Source organism: Cornus florida, unplaced genomic scaffold, assembly GCF_030987335.1.
Source record: "Cornus florida cultivar Cherokee Brave unplaced genomic scaffold, ASM3098733v1 CherokeeBrave_3.0.0_Hap2_Chr06, whole genome shotgun sequence".
Lineage (NCBI taxonomy): Eukaryota > Viridiplantae > Streptophyta > Magnoliopsida > Cornales > Cornaceae > Cornus > Cornus florida.
This window is the reverse complement of record NW_026775576.1, coordinates 83,289,093-83,307,198: the sequence shown is the minus strand read 5'-3', so window position 1 is coordinate 83,307,198 and position 18,106 is coordinate 83,289,093. Positions and strand designations below refer to the sequence as shown.

General features: G+C 33.3%; 1 protein-coding gene across 2 annotated transcripts; it reads right to left on the bottom strand.

Moving 5' to 3' along the window:
• Nucleotides 1-1,594: 1,594 nt before the first annotated feature.
• LOC132312411 (putative ABC1 protein At2g40090) lies at nucleotides 1,595-16,161 on the bottom strand. 2 transcript variants are annotated; one of them, XM_059810777.1, is made up of 12 exons: nucleotides 15,925-16,161; nucleotides 13,776-13,930; nucleotides 13,043-13,168; nucleotides 12,723-12,818; nucleotides 12,480-12,580; nucleotides 11,960-11,996; nucleotides 9,129-9,347; nucleotides 8,681-8,792; nucleotides 4,078-4,169; nucleotides 3,808-3,987; nucleotides 3,171-3,284; nucleotides 1,595-2,211 (listed from the first exon to the last, which is right to left on the bottom strand). In XM_059810777.1, exons 1-12 carry the CDS (start codon nucleotides 16,106-16,108, stop codon nucleotides 2,011-2,013), a joined length of 1,617 nt encoding a protein of 538 aa, XP_059666760.1. In that variant the 5' UTR covers nucleotides 16,109-16,161; the 3' UTR covers nucleotides 1,595-2,010. The 2 variants fall into 2 exon arrangements, with proteins under 2 accessions (XP_059666760.1, XP_059666761.1); XM_059810778.1 differs by having other exon boundaries at nucleotides 13,751-13,930; nucleotides 15,925-16,061.
• Nucleotides 16,162-18,106: the final 1,945 nt, after the last annotated feature.

Below are 18,106 nucleotides of genomic sequence, written 5' to 3'. Positions count from 1 at the left end.
ATAAAGAAAGCACACACCTGCATTGAATAACAATTAATTTAAGACGTATTATTTTGATTAATAAGACCTTTCCGGTGCAAACTGAATATTGGTGGCCCCACCTCCTACCCATTACTCACCAAACTCCTATGCGATAGGATTTGAAATTAAAAGCAAATGGTTGTAACATCAGAGGATAGTTTGGAAATTGAAAATCATAGTTGCTCGAAAATTGTTCATTCAATCAAAAATAAATTATTGGTTACCTCCAATTGTTTTTTCGATTACCGCAAATTTATGTACCATTAACAACTTTATTATTATTATTTTTTTTTAATATATATTTTTTTATGAAGCACTGTTAACAACAACTTTTTCACCTAATTTTAAGTGCATTAAATGCTATTACTAATCAAATATATACTGTATATATTTTTTGCATATGTCATACCCGAGGTACCCTTGGAATCTCTCAATTGGATCATCTATCAAATGGGCTCCACAGCACTACATGTCATTGTACATTCCTCTCATTCTGAGAAATTACTAAATGGTCCGATTAATTCCTAAGTCAATCGTCCATCTGATTCAAGCGTCTTTCATTTTTAATACAGTCCTATCACAATTCACAGAGAGTGACACTCTTTCAGCAACGAAAGAAAAAATGTCTCTCCCACTAGGCGGAGGAGAGAGGTAGTAGAACTCGGTTCAATAAAATGTTTTATGGTTCAAAATTATCTAATAATAAATATTGTATTATCTAATGAAAATTCAAAATGAAAAATGATACTTGCATTAATTTGTTGCAGGAAATTGATAGACCTAATTCTTTTAATTGGTAGTCATTTATGTAACAAATAAAGAAATAGGATCCTCTACTTATTTGTATTGTGCATAAATTACCAATTAAAATCATTCGGTTTGATAATTCACTACAATAAATCGGAGTATCACTGCTCATCGCTTCACTTCAATGCACATCTTCTTTGCTACCATCAATAAACCCTCATCCTCCTTTGACGCATGTGGTAGTTGGTTTCTTGAATTGGGTTGGTTCTAAATAGTGGGACTGAATTTATTAAAGAAAAGATGTACAATATCACAAACTTGTGACACAATTGCCATGAAACTGCCTCCAAACACCCTCTTAAAGGCAGAATCTGCACTAGATAAGGACGTGTGATAATCGAATGGATGCAATTCATTCATAACTGTACCTGAAAAGCATACAAAATTGATGCACCTGTTTGTTTGGAAACAGAGAAAAAAATAAAAAACACAGAAGGGTATCAAAATTCCAGATAGTGTTTGCTAGTTATTGGGACTTGACTTTAGTTCGAAGACCAACATCAAGCTACATGAACATGTCTGTAGTTGATAAAGTTGTTTTATTGTGACATGGAAGTCACAGCTTCGAAACCAAAAAAAAAAAACATCATCTCTATATGCAAAGGTAAAGTTGCAAACCCCGCATGACGGGTGGGAGCCTCGTGCACTAGCCTAACCCTTAGTTGGAGAGGGTATGCACAGGCAGTGCACTGTGTCAACTAAAAATAAAAAAGTTATAGCCTGTAAACAACGGACCCAGTTCTGCTGATAGAAATTCACATCCAAATTTTAAGTAAAACACAATAGTGACCAAGAATGAATACATTTTGTTCCCTCGTTACAAAGTGTAGTATCTTTCAACCTTGGAAGAAAGTTTGAAACAATAAATCGAAGTCCAAAATGTTATTTCGACATTACAATAATTGACTTTGTTATACATCATCTATCACTTGCCCACTCATGGGGTTAACAACGCAATCACACAACAATGAACATGACGGTGTTTATATGTATCCGGCAAAAGAATATCTTTCTCAAAAATGAATGCACCTTTTTGTTTGAAAAGAATCATTTTCTCAATTTAATGCTCATATCTTTATTCAGGTAAGGTTGAAATGAGCTGCCGCGACAAAGAATGCAAGTTTCTAACTAAAACAGAAAGGGTTTCTTGCAAATGAGCGTCTTCAATGTGATTTATGGCTTTCACAAGGACAATGCTTTCCTGAATTGTAAAACCCACAAGGCCATCTGCATTCCCAAAAATCGCACTTCTAACAATATTTCCTCCAACCAAACACTAAACCGACGTAAAAACGACTTATTCTGTAATTTCTTCGCCTCAATGACTGCTTCAGAAGAAACTTTACCGATTATAAGAAACGTCTCAAGAGAAGATTCCTGCAACTGTACAAGAGGCATGGTCAGAATGTAAAAGAGTGAATCACCAATATTTTACTAGCCCCATTATTCAGAACAGTTTCTGATAAAAGATAATTCAAGTTATGTACACAATTATTGCTTCCCAACTAAAGAAGTAATCACAAAAACAGATGATGCCTTAAATTGTAATAGCATAAAACAGATGAGCATGCTTAAGATAGGAGGAGGAGGAAAATAATAGTAGCCTATAAATCTCCTCAACGAAAATGAAGCTTTTCTCAATGATGAGAGCGAGAAAGAGGGAGTTTTAATAAATAAATGGAAGAGTAAAAAGGAGAATAATAAAGCATGGTACAAGCTTCTCAGGATGGACTTACACTGGTAGTGAACTCATGACTAACTTATCATAACCGTCCTCTCGACTCCAAGACCTATTAATGGGCCCGTAAAAAACTCCTAAAACATGAGAATTTAAAACTTCACCTAGCCCAATATGGAGAAAATAGTAGTGGGAAGAAAACAAAATTTAAAATTATGGGAGAAAAGATGGGCACTATAAGGGAAGTGGAGCCAACAGGGTATTTGGGATTCTTCTTAGGAGTCATCAGGTTGCTTAAGTTAGGAATTTCTTTAAATCACCATCGAACTCTCTCTCTCTCTCTCTCTCTCTCTCTATATATATATATATATATCTTTATCTACATCCATCCATCATCTACTTATCTCTCTCTTCGTACCAATAAAAGTCACAGACCAAACGAAAAATGAAACTAGAACATTCTTCTCGAACTCCATCCCCTTCTCCAAACGCAATCCCATTTTTACGCAATTAGCACCCCATGCCTCAATATCAGGCTTCATGGCAATTATTAGAAATTTCTAAGATTTTGGTATGGAAAAATACCCATTGTAAACTTGAACAATGGACATCATGCAAATTATAACAGAATGTTATGGCAACAAATATAAATAGTGAACCATACCAGCGAATTATTAACTGCCCGCAAGCAGTCATTTGTCTTTAGCATTAACAGAATAACTCGAGGCAGCCTCCTTAGAAGCTCTGAGATTTGAGGGAAATATTGAGAAGCATACATCTGTCATTAAGAACATATCATTAACCAACAGAAACAATTGTTCAAAAATTGCTAATCCAATTTATCAACATAAACACAAACTGGATCGTGTGCAGCTCAAAACTTCATATGGAGTGATGCTTGTAAGAGGAAAGTTACTAAAGATAAGATACAACTATTCTTTAATGCAAATGCCCAAAGAAAGCAAAATCAGTCATGTAATCTGGAACAGTATTAACTCCATATTGCATTAAATCTTGAGGAAATCTTTAGGATCCCCCTGAATTTGAATGCCCGCAATGAAAAATTATCATATCATTTCAATTTTCAAAATTAAATCCATTATTTGGAGGCAGCAATCTAGGAAAATGGTAGCCACATCCATTTCAAAGAAGTGGGAAGTTTCCATTTCTTTAATGGCCCAACTTTAAGGGATTAATATCCAATTTAAATGCCAGGGAAGTTCAAATCAAAGAAGACATCCGAACATATTTGTGAAGAATTCCATATGATGAAAAAGCTTTATCCTTTAATAGACGGTCACCTGGAGTTCAGAGCGATCACCGTCATTGCCTTGTAGGACCAGATGATCAACAGATGGGTCAATGACCCTATTCCAAGGTCTCATTGTAAGAATCCCTGCAAACAATGCATACAGATCCTCCCCGGCACCCAATTTTACACTGTTCTCCTTTATTGCATTGGCATCAGCAAATATCAATGCCTGTAAGACAAGTCAAGACATTATGTCAACAAGAAGAACAGCAAGCATGGGATTGGGATACAAAATTTTCAAGGGAAAGAAATGAAACACCTTCCAGAGTGCTGCATAGTTGGTTCTAGTGGGGAGGTCAAGCTCCTTGTACAGACCATGGTCAAGCAGTATCAACTGTGGTTTTCTCTTGCCTGCATGAGGGAAGAGAAATATATTGACATCAGATGTAAAAGACCATCCACAATGTGCTTGTCGAAGTAAGCAAAATTATATACTTCAATTTTAGGACATGAAAAGATTTGAATAGAATAAGGGACATGGATTTGAGGGTCTTGTAACGAGCACGACGCCAAGGATCATTTAGACTTGCTTGATGATGATGGTGATGATCACAAGCATATGAGGATGATGATAAAATGAACATGTTTTCTGTAGAGTATCAGGTGCATGAGACTACAGACATTGAATGGAATATAGGAAACCTATGTGATAAGCTTGCTATAGCTCAGGCTTATCTTTGAAGTTGTTCCTTTATGTTTGTTCAAATTTGGTAATCTTTATAGTAACTTCACTGAACTATTGAGAACAGCGAAGATCATCATGAAACACTCAGGCTTATCTTTGAAGCTGTTCCTTTATTTTTGTTCAAATTTGGCAATCTTTATAGTAACTTCACTGAAGATCATCATGAAACTACTACTATAAAATCCAGTACCTGTTAGTTTCCCAAAATCGGAGAGTTTTATAGAATTCTCCAAATTTTTGAGCAAACTGCGATTGGGAGAGGAGTTCCATGTTAATAACCCACATTTTTAAATAAACACAATACTAACTGTTTCTTTAATGATAAAAAAAGGCAATACACTAAAAAGCGCCAAAAGAGGATCGTCATCATGCACACGCTGACCAAGAACACGTTTATCACTATAAACTATAAAGCAACTAAGAATCCATAATTTCTACAAAATCCAAAAATCTACCCTTCCAGAAACCAAACTCCTAAAAAATGCTTTTCGATTTATGGAAACGCTCCTCTATGCATTCCAAAAAGCCTGGTTCCTCCCTTCCCAAACACACTACATCAAGCATAATAGTCCAGGATGCCAGGCCACCTTCATTTGCTAAACTCCAGCACCTCTCTAATTACTAACTAAAATAGGCACTAATCTGGATAGACCAACATCATGCATACAAGGGCCAAACTTCCGTAGCCACTATACAATGAATGATACACCGACTACACACCTACTTAGATATGTAACACAATTAGTGAGAACTTTTCCTTTTCTTTTCATCAAATTGTCAATTATCTTCCACACCTGCGTATAAAGCAAGAGATTCCACCTTGGGAGGCATCTTAGAGAACCGAATCCCCTTCCATGGGAAATTCCTATTTGAAGTCCCCATCAAAATCTTGCAATACAACTTACCTCAATTCTACACGTCTTCAACACACCCCATCCCACGGTTCCCACCTCATCACCATCTGCACGAACTATCCATTCTATACAAGGCATCACAATTCCACCAATTCCTCAATTTCCAATTCACTTTCCCTTCTTGAATCGGGCCTCCTAGAATCCACCAACTCTCAATCTTCTTCGATAACATGCCAACATAGTGTCCAGATTGACAGCAATCCCCAAAACGATTAGGTACAGATTCTTTCGAGACAAATTCTCTACACCAATTATCGTGGTGTTGTAGTATTAATTGTATAATAAAGATCTCAATATTCTTCTTGATTTTTTTTTTTTCCCTTCTTGATCTTTCTTTCTGTATTCTTTAAAACCTTCTGGAGTTACATTCACAATTATGATAGAAACTTGTTCAACATGAGAAGACATGAAAATCCAAACCTCACTAAAAGATTCATAATTCGTCATACTACAATTTAGCCGTCTAATATTTATCCACAATTTTACTAAAACCAAGTAAAATGGTATACCAAATAATAAAAATGAAAGCAAGATGGCATGCATGCTAGGAATGATAATAAGGTGCGTTTGATACGAGAAAACCCCTACTTCATTCCTACCCCATAAAGATAAGCCCGAAGCAAATCCAAGTTTTATAACCTAACCAACTTTATATATATCCCAACTCTATCCCAATATGAGTGGCCAGGATGCTATAGATGAAACCATGTGAATGTGTTTATTAATGCTCATCATGAATATATAAATATCAGATACTAAGGATAGACACAAATCACTACATAGTTTAATGACTATTGACCACTCCACTGTATAGTGGTGGAGTGATGTCAAACAAAGGAGAAATGCAAAAACAATCCACTACCAGGGACAAAACCATAAAACATCTATCTGAAGAATGTAAGAGATATTCATCTTCTCAAGAGACACTATCAAAGCAAAAGCTTTAACATTGGGAGGAGCTTTATAGGACCACATTAATATGGATAAAATGGAATACGAGTCTTGGTATAAAAAGATTTGAAAGGAAACAAACAAATAGATTTGAGGAGCGGTGGATCAATAAAAATTCTTAGAAACATACACCTCACTGAGGAGGATTTGCAAAGAGCAAGGATATTATTGTAGGTTTGTAATTATATTAATGAACTTTTGGCTGGCTTGCCAGCCTTATCAGATCAATTATGTACTCAAAGTTGAAAAGCAACAACTCCGATAACAACTTTAAGTTATTTCAAATTTTAGGCCCAGCATTGATAAAGACTTCTATCAAACTGTAGAAGCAAACTTAATAACAACATAGCTGACACCAACTGACATGAATTAATATAATTGACAGACAAGGGATATAACATTTTGTTACCGTTTCTTTATGATTATTGTTATTATATTCTGCTGCATGTGGCAGTAAAATCCAAAGACAATTAACTTGGAAGGTGGGAAGAGACCTCCTATATAGAGGATAAATGCTCTGCTGGTATAATTTCAATGTGCAAGAACTAAACAAGCCTTTTTTTTTTTTTGGCAGAAAATACAAAATGATGGTTGAGTATTTAAATAAAAAAAAATAAAAACAAGGCCTTTATCAATATATAAAAAGTACTTTTCTTTTTTCTTTTTGGCTAATAACACCATCATTCTGCACCAAACTTGGCACCATTCTCTTATCCCACACCAGAACTTCACATGAAGGTGATGTAAATCTCTCTATAGATAAGAGTGGTTATTATTAGGTCAAAAGGGCGTAGAATAACAAATTTCATACGAAACAGTGCCTATATTATTGTATTTTTTTTCTTTTTCTTTTTATGTTTCTAAAAGTTAAATTAGTCGAGCTACCTCTATCCAGAGGCATATTGGAGATTTCAAGCTTCATGCAAGGGTATAATGGTAATTCAACTCTCAAACTTCTGCACTCACCCAATTATGGTTCATGTGCATGCTTTCATAACAATATAGCATATTAGGGATTTTCAATTTAAATGATTTGATCTTTATTATTAGGTTTAAAAGTGCTTTAAAATGTTCTAAAAACAGAAAATCTAATTGAACTATGACAGAGGAGTTCCATCATTCGAATTGGACTAGGTTCGATTGATCAGCCTATGTCGATCGATCAACATCTGCGAAAAGCTAGTTTCCAAAACTGATTCAGACTCTTAAACACTAATTCGTATTAGCCTCAGAGCACTATAAAAAGACCATGAATTTTCTGAAAAACAGGGGAAGTATACATCAACTATATCCTAGCATAGAGAGGCTAATTTGAGGCTTCCCATGTAAAAATATGGTGTCAGTATGGATGTCTTCATACTTTTTATGCTCCCCATTATGCACCATGACTATTTTACATACTAATTGTGCTAGTTGAAATTTGGAATTCAGTGAAAGTTCAATTTTGAATTCTGTTATAAGTAGTTAATTTGATTTTGAGAACTATTCGCCTCCCTCTAGGTCCTAGTTCAAGCCTTGGCATACTCTTACCATCAAAGCAACCCTCAGTCGTCTCCACTTGCACTTCTCCATTTGCATAGGGATTCTCGTGAACTTTTAGTTATAAGAAGATGCCCATTAATTGGGAACACGATTCAGTAAATGCTGTAACAATACCATATTTAAATAAATACCATACATAACAAGGTACGCCAGCATTGGGAACTGCAAGCCATACAAAACCCTGTCCAATCCCAAACTTGAAGCAGATCACAGTTGAAGTGATCGCAGCCCGACTCTAATTATTGTATACCTTTCCGGCCACAAAAAGGTGGGGCACGGCATGGGAGAATTACCCGACTACAAATCCTTGCCAATTCTTGACTTCTGATACAGAAATATTTAAGCCCAGTATAAAGTTAGTGCTTGTGAAGACATCACCTCATGCATGGGGCTGGTCAACGTTGCAACCACTCACCAAATATAAACATATATATATATATATATATATATATAATATTTTTTCCTGTATGAATGACAAATATTGGCAAGAGTCCTATAATAACTTCAATCTGCCAAAAGTTATTTATTTAGTGTAAAAATAATATTAAAATCTAATTTGTAGAATGATCAATATACAACAGAACACAAAAAGCATTAAAAAAAAAGAAAAAGATTTCAACGTCTTCCCCTACTTAAATGACTTATAAGCATGGTTTTTACTTATGCAACCCACGAAAGGAAATTAATTGGTAATATAACATAACTTACAAATATATATACTTATCAAAAAGATGCTCCAACTAATGATGTCAAATAAACAAATTTCTCACCAAGAAAGTTCCTCTTGCAAGAAGGCAAAGGGCGAACCAGTAAGTTGGCAGCATGTGGATCACAATGTACAAACCCATGTTTGAACATCATTTCAGCAAAAGTTTGACTAACCTGCAGAAATTAAAATCAACCTCCTCTCAGTTAACAACAAAAACAGCATTGAATTTTCTTGAGGAATCAAACTTATTTAATTTATTCAACTAAATGCTTTCCCATGCTTGAAACATAGTCAAAAGCATACAATGTCGAGACACAGAGCAGTGGAAACCATCACAAAACAAGCCTTAAAAGGATTTTGAGTCAATAATTGACTCAACAGCATGCTCCAAGCATGCAATCATTGATAATTGAAATAAATAAATTGTTGATACTAACTTGACTATGAGATTTTTATTATAATCAGCATGTAAAGATGTAACACGAAGCTCATGCACAGTATGCACTTACTAGTTTTGCAACGTCGTTTGGCTTTATTCCAAATCTTTGAATGGTCTTCACATCATTTACGAATGCACCATCCATAAATTCCATGGTCAATATCTTTGAGGTACTTAAATTCCAATGCACCCTTGGGGCATAAATATAATCTGCAATATCAGGTGATAACTTCCTGAAGTTATCCATACATTTTACGCTGTTCTTGGCCTCAACCAAGAAATCTAGTTCCTGAACAAAATGACAATCCGTAATTATCATGAACAAAATGACAATCCGTAATTATCATGTTCAATCACTACTGTACAACCACCACCCAAAATAATATATATACATGACTGCATATAAATAATATGAAGAGCGTTCTTTGATGCAAGATCAAATTTAGAAATAGTCAAAAGCAGTGTGCTCTAGTACAAAAGAGGCATATTGAGCAGAAAGCTTAACCACGAATGTCACACTGTACATATTAAACAGGATTTGAGAAGCCAATTAAATGGTAAGAGTAAGGCTTAGTTTAATACATGAATGCATATAAATAATATGAAGAGTGTGCTTTTGCAAGGTCAAATTTAGGAAGAGTCAAGAGCATTGTTCTCTAATACAAAAAAGGCATATTGAGCAGAAAGCTTAACCACGAATGTCAGAGTGTACATGTTAAACAGGATTTGAGAAGCCAATTAAAAGGTAAGGGTAAGGCTTAGTTTAATAGGGTGTATAAGAGAAAAATAAAATAAAATATAAAAGGCATCCTTCTATAAGCCATCTTACCAAAACTATATACATATCATGCCTGATCAGCATGCTACATTCCTATTTCCAGAATGGCTTCGTGTGTTGCATGTTTTTACTATTCTTATTAAAGGTTGCAATTATTGAATGCATATTTTAGCTTCTTTCCTCTTCTACTTTAGAATGTTAACAAAAAAACCCTCCTTTTCTTGAGAGAGTCTCTCATTTGTCTATGATTTAAATGCACTGGAAAAATTCTACCAAATTAGATAGGAAGACCAGTTCCAATCATCATTTTACATGTTTCAGTACTGGTATTCTTGACATGCTCTCTAATCAGAATTTTTTTCTTTTGTTTCATATATATACCTTCAGACACTAGGAAACAACAATTCAACTATATTACTATGTCACATGTGCATCAAAAGATCTTTATCAGTTCTCATGAGTGCCCTTGATGGAACCCAAATATAGAAGGTTTAAGAAAAAGTTGCAAATCATAAACGAAGGTTGCAAAAATGTACCCATAGACTGAACACAGTTGATTTAGTTACGAATTTGGTTGCTCGCAGATTTTGTCCATTAGGAATATATTTAAGAAAATTCATGGAGGTTGCAGAAGTCCAGAGCAAATATCAGAAATCAAATTTAGATAATTCTGGAGCTTCATGATGTAGGACAATTGTGGAGGAATGTTCTACAAGCTACAAGACTAATATTGATGTATGGCAGCAGTAAAGAGTCTATAGACCCTTTTTTGGGGTTAATTATCATTGGCTCTTATGGCTAAAAGGTTAGTTGGAAGATTGATTTTTTGAGTTTATAAAAACTGGGGGAAAATTCTGAGGCTTCTCTGAGTGCCATGAACAGTAACTTTTGCTGTTTGGGTTTCTTAGACTTGCTATGGTTGAATGACTGAAAATGGAACAATTACCCTTGCAAAATGTAAAACATGATCTGATTATGGCATTCAAATGCTAATAGACACAGAAAACACGAAGGGAAAAAAGAAGTATAAAGTGCTGTCCATCACACCTAGAATTCCCTAGTCATTATCAACTGGAGCTAGAATTGCATCATCCAAAAAACAAAAAGCTTCAAAACTTTGGAAGACAATCTTAAACCTGATCTCTATTAAGTCAAAAAATTACTACCTCTGTCCCATATTAGTAGTCCATTATCTCATTTTTAGACGTCCCAAATTAGTCGTCCACTTTGAAAAGTCAAGCAAATTAGCTTTATCTTTCCATCATTGTCCTTTATATTTTCAAAAAATTTCAAACTTGGTAACTATACATATCTAAACTAAAAAGGACAAGTTGGTAATTTTAAAAGGGGACAATGCATTAATTGCATGTCCCCTTAAAAACTCCAATATCTAAACACGGACATCTAATATGGGACAGAGGGAGTACATAGCAATATATGAACTTTTACAAATCCCAATTCTAATAGGACTTTGGCCACATAATTAAAAATTCAATGACTTCGACTAGTAAAACCTACATGGACCTATTAAAACCATAAATAAAGGCCAATATCATAATCTGACCAAATATGACCCATAGGGCCTGCTGTAGTCCCTGTTCAGCAAAGTTTAAAATTACCAGGACACTGTTAAATCCAAAAACTTAATAATAAGAAAATTAAACTAGAAGCAAACTCAATAAAAGGAAAAATAAAATAAAACCAAAGACAACCTACAACTGAATCTAATAGGTTTCAAGTGGGTATGGCATGAAATTGAGTCATTTCCTTAAGTTACTCCTATCTTTCAATTTGCTTTTCCTGGAGCTTCTTATGGACTGCATCACTTCAAAAGATAGAGCTAATTTGAAGAGTTGTGTAAAAAGTCGAATTTCAGAATGATGTAAAGATCAAAAGCAGAAGTATTCTGTCATGTGTGGACCTAATTTACACAATTAAAAACATATGAAAGTTAATAAAAAAGAACTAGAAAAATAGAAAAGTGGAAGCCTCGTGTAATAAAATGTAACATTGAGAGAATACCATTCAAAAAGAGCAACTTATAAAGACTCAAGATGCAGTTCATTATAAATGAGCCAAAAAGGGTTTAAACTTTACAAAGTTGTAAAGTTTAAGCAGCTAACCTTAGGTAAACTTTCACGCACTTCGTCAACCAACCACCTGCATTTCAATTTCAAGTACACTTCAGGTTAACAGTATGTTGAAAATAAGTACACATGGGAGTACGCACACACAGATATGTAACAACTGCACATGTGCATGTCGTATAAGTATCCATGCTTGTGTGTCGTATAAGTATCCATGCAAAGTTCAAATGTTCAAAATTCCCATGACACCACATAAATATTCAATAAAAAAATCTAAGAAATAGTAGAATGTTCGAAGGGAAAGAATCGTCCACGGCGATTCTGAAACTCCATATCATACACTCTCTTTTTAGTTATGTGAAAAGGAAGTCCTGTTCCTCTTCTGAAGATTTAATTATTTTTTCGGCTTCTTTGGGGCCTTAAACCCCGGTTCCACTTTTGTATAAGGGATGTGTTCCCCTATTGAACGCCTTTTTAATTCAATTATTACTTATCAAAAAAAAAAAAAAAAAAGAGCTAAGAAAAATAAGGAGCAGGAAAGAAACCATCTATTAACCTGTAATCAAAAGTAGGAAAAAAAGAATGCAAGGTGTTGACAATTAACTCCACAGTGGCATAATCTGCGGCCGCAGTGTCAGTCATGTGAGTGTGCTGAACCTGAATATTGAGGAAATTGTCGGACAAAAGAAAGAAATCCTCATAAGAAAATTATTATCTCATAATTGTATACGTTTGAAGAAATAAGACAACATTTCAAAATAAATGTTCTTATTAGGAGTAATTGTGGAACAGTTGTAACCTTCACAGCAACTTTTTGCCCATCATGGGTGCGAGCAACATGAACTTGTGCTAGGGAAGCGCTTGCCATTGGTACAGGATTGAACTCGTCAAAAATCTGTTCATGAGAAGCTTGACTAAGTTGTTCTACTGATCAAATGAATAAGTCAAAATAAATACAAATACAGCTATAGCATACACGACATCAGAGATCACTTTGACCTTCATGGAACTAAAGAGTCTAAGACAACCTCGATTTTTAGAGAGATAAGCATCCTATCCACTAATGGTAACATTCCTATGCAGGACAATTAGGGAAACAATTTAACAAATAACACATACTTCATCCGGTGTCCCTCCAAGCTCTTTCTTCACAACTTCATGCACTTGATCGTAAGAAGAAACTGGACATTTATTCAACATGGACTCCCTCATTGTCTGGACGTACTCTTGAGGTATTAGGTACTCCTATACAAGATATATTTCATTCAACACACAATTACATATCTACCATAATAATTCATCAATCATTAATAGTCATTTTGGATAAGAATAAGAGGATAGAAACAAAAATAATGATATTAGTTAAAAAAGACAAAATAGAAGAAAGAAAATGTATAGTGTTAACACCTCCTCTATTTATTACTTATCAAAAAACAAAAAAAAACAAAAAACCCCCTCCTCTGTTTGGATAACTACGAAAAATACAGGTAGAGATAGATGGAACCCTTAATCTTAGTTGGGCAAGATAGTGGAGAGGAATGAAAGGAAATGATATTTTATTAAGTAGAAAGGAGAAAATAGGGAATTACTTGTTTCAAAAATATTAGTCACTAAATTTTTTGTCTTTCCTTCCAAATCATCCCACTTCTAAAAGGATAAGATAATTTCAATTCAGGGGTAACAAATTCTCCTCCTTTCCTTTTCCTCGTTTTCAAACAAAACAAGCTCTCCCTCCTTTCTTTTCCTTTTCTTTCCATTCATTCCAATGACTTCAATCCAAATGCAGAGTTACATGAGAGACAAAGTATTCCAGTTTATCAAAGATACCTCAAAAAGTATGGTGAAAGCATACCAGCTGACTAATATGTTGACCAAGCTTAATATAGATGCCACCATTCTGAAAACATAATTCTTGAAGCCTGCGGGCACCCCTGATGTGAACTTCATGTTTAACTCTTGACCTCTCAATGCTACCTTCTGGTAGTCCCCACAATGAATATTCATAATCTAACAACATGACAAAAATAAAATACTTCAAAATCAAATGCATAGTTTCCAAAGTCTTAGATCTACTAGAACAACCCTACAACTTAAATATTAATAAAGGAACAAAAGCCTGAGAAAACATCAAAGAGATTTTTTTTCTCTCCCCAAAGTACTAATTCTGTCAAAGAAATAAATTAAAAAGAAATGGAGTCAGCCAGGTCTATAAGAGCCCGCATGTCACAAGAATGGTTGACATCCTTACCAACTATTGTTCCAGAATAAAACTCTGAAACCTAGAATACCTGCAGTCAGTATCTAAACACTAAATCCAGTTATTTGTTCATGATTTACCTCCTTTTTTATATGGGCTGAGTTTGCTGACAATTCAAAGTTTCATCTATTAAAAGAAAATGTAAATTCAGTCTCAAAATTTATCAAAATACCAGATGCATTACAAAAAATTACCAACTAAACTTATAAATTTCCCCATTTTAAAAATAATAATATTAAAAAGTATGGGATGTTAGTTATTTTTTAATTATTTATTCCAGATATTGAACTAGATAAAAGGGGAGAAACAAGCAGATAGCAGTATATCTGGTCAATTTACCACAAGCTGAAATCTTATTAGCCTACATCAACTGGAAAATCAGCAAGATTCTTAATCCATAATTTTAGTGTGAAAACTTGAAAACTATGTATTCAACGAAGAGCGCGAAATTATGTTTCTGTTTGAGCTATCTCTTCTCTTGAGTCATCTTTCCGTAACTTCAACATGGACCAACTCACAAACGGGCCTGACAAATGTCATGATATCACCATATCCGATTATCAATTTTAATTCACATATACATTTGTAAAATCTAATAACAATCCGTCACGGTTTGGTTATATAAAGATACGTCGATTATATTGCATATTCATTCTATGTTTATATATTTAAATATTTCAAGGGGGAGGGGAAGTAAGAAAATGCTGGTTATTTCTTCTTTAGGAATACAAAAATCTGAATACAATCCCCACTAAGGATCAAAATTTTGTTTCAATGCGTTGTCAACGTTCGCTAAAATGAAAACATTTCAGGAAAAAAAAATAAATAAATAAAATAAAATAAAATAAAATGTAATAGTTAAAAATTTGGAATTGCACGTAAACTTTTAGAAACATAAACTAAATCTATTTTTTCGTGCTGATAAGCCTGATAACTAATAACTGAACTGTTTGAGGTCCTAGTATTCATTTGGACAAGCAGAACTAGTATAGATCGAAAAAGAAAGCTTGGAGAGGATAGTTTAAAATAATGTTAACCAACCACGTTGATGGTTAATAATGTAATATTGTTTGATGAGAAACAATTTTATATTTGAATATCATAACCAAGGATCACCAGGTACAATAGATTTTATATCTTTACCTAGAAAGCCTCAATATGGCATAATTTTCTTTATTAAAATTCAAAAAATTTATTTTCTTTTTCTTTTCGGGAAACTACCAATCTGGAGTATGGTAGGGGCAGATTGAATTTCTGGTAGAGACTGAATTGTGGAATTTGTAGAGATTAGAAACAACACTCTACTAGATTGACACTGACACAGAAAGACAAAAGCTAGGGGAGCGAATGGGATTAGATGCCCAGTAGTACTAGCCCTAAATAGATTCAGATCACTGTAATTGCTTTTATTCTCTTATTCGAGTAAAAACATGCATTTATTTGACACTTCCACTACTTAAAGTAAATGCCTCTCATGATCTAAATTTTCAATGGCTTATCACAATCAAAATGCTAAAGTTATTTTAATGATTTATTTATCTACTCAACAAACCAAATGAAAACGCAGATTTATGTACACATACACAATCACATCCCACAATCAAGTGTAAGCCATAAATGAAACGAATAGAAATAGGTTTGGAACAAAAAAAAAAAAAAAAAAAAAAACAAAAACAAAAAACCCTAAACCTAATACTTAGGATAAATCAATGAGAAGAAGACGGCAATATATAGTGAATTGTACCGAAAGCAGTGGTGGCGGCAGTGACGGAGACACGCATGAGGCGGAGAGGGACGGTGGTGCATAGCTTCAGGGCCGTCGCCGGGTCGTCGGAGTTAGCAATCGTCGCCGCCATCGCGCCGCCACCCAGGGCGGTGCCAGTTAAGGCCAGCTTGCCTTTGGCGCGCCACAGATACCGCAGGACCATTTTCGTTGAGAACTTCAAGAAAGCGTATTGTCCGCTGTTTTTTTTATACTTTTCTAAACATAGTAATACTAACAATTTAGGCTAAGAAAACAAAGACCGATGCCCCAATTTACAAGTAAACTCCTTTTGACAAAACTATCCATGCTTGGATTATTTTTTATTTTTTATTAAATAATCGTAATGCTCTTTTTCATTAAATTATACTTAATTTTTTTTATAAATAAATTATAAAAAATTTCATATAATTTTATGACATATTCACCTTTAATTATTGAAACAATTTATGTAATTTCTTAATTTTTCATGAATACATATTATTAAAAATAAGGTTTTTTATTAAGTAAATTTTTATGAATATATTCTATGAAAATAATATTTTTTTTTACTATAAAAAAGTTTAAACTGAGTCTAATAAATTTCATTATAAATAGTGAAGTTTTAATAATAAGTTAATAATTTTGAAAAAATAGTTGTTATAACTATATCTTCTTTTTTTATGATAAATTAATTCTAAAACTAAAATTAAGATAAATGGTATAATTAATATTTAAATCATAAGAAAAGATAAGAGAAATAATTTAACAAAAAATGACAAATTTAATGATAAATGGTAAAATAGTCTATGATGTGTTTGAATTGTAACAAATCATTAACTTTAGGGGACAGTTGGTAGTTGAAAATAGTTACTTGCAAAGGATTAATAATTCAAAAAGGGTTTTTTTTGTTTTATTTTTGGTCACTTTACCTAATAATTTATTATTATCATATATATATACACCTTTTGGGGGTAGTTGGGATGGGGTCCATACCTTATTCTCAATGTTATCGATGTGAAAGTCCAGTATGTGATTGTTTCTAAGGTTGCGTGAATTGTGAACAAGAAATGAGTGAAAATAAGAGTGGGGTATTAGTAAAAATAGTGTGTATATATATACACGTGTGTGTGTGTGTGTGTGTGTGTGTGTGTGAGAGAGAGAGAGAGAGAGAGAGAGAGAGATGCATTGAGTTTAGACGCACCAATAAAAGAAGAAATAATAGAGATTTTTTTTTTTTCTCCTTACCCTAATTGTTTTCTAAAAAGAAAAAATAATGGAGAATTTTATTTTTCTCCTTACTCTATATCTTTTCTAAATTTATAACAAAAATTAATTATTATGTATATCGAAACTATTATTCCTGGAGAAAGTAACTGTTAATAAGTCTGAAATGATTTCAACTGCAAGTATTTGCTATAAAGTCCTATTTGAATTGGGCAAGTTGGACCGATGAATGATCATCTTAGCTAGTTCAACTGCGCTTTGGAACAAATTGGACCAGTGAATTGTTTTACCCAAAAAAAAAAAAAAAAAAACACTTAAATATAGATTGAATATATGAAATTGTCAAGTGTCAAAGTGAAGTGCGAAACTCTTATACGAGTCCAATACCATTTAGAACTAAATATTTGTCAAATTGTTTATGAAAAAAAATAATAATAATAAAAATAAAATAAATTGCTAATGACAATTTATATAACATTTGCACTATAATCTTAAATATTACCTCTTTTGACAAACTAAAAATAAAAAAAATAAGTCAATTTTGTTGCATAAATATATCTTTCGATTGTAAAAATAAAAAATAAAAAAAAATTGTCACTATGGAATAAATTATCCCTTTTTACTGCCAAAAATAATTATTAGTATAGAAAATTATTTTCTTTGAGAGGACCTCTGCAAAAAACAAAAAGAAAGAAAAAAAATTAGTAAAGAAAGTAAATAAGGGAAAAAAAAAAAAAATTTAAAGTTGTATAAAGGTCGTTACGAGATTATAAATTAATAAATTGTGCATTAATAGATTCAAGGACTTTCTTGTTATTTAAAAAAATATATAAATGTAATGCAATTGGAGAAAAATGGAGTGCGAATATCATCTCCCTTTATATATTGATTGATACATAAAATGTCAAAGTTGTTTAGTGGAACCGTTTGCACGAGATAATAACACTCAAAATTAAAT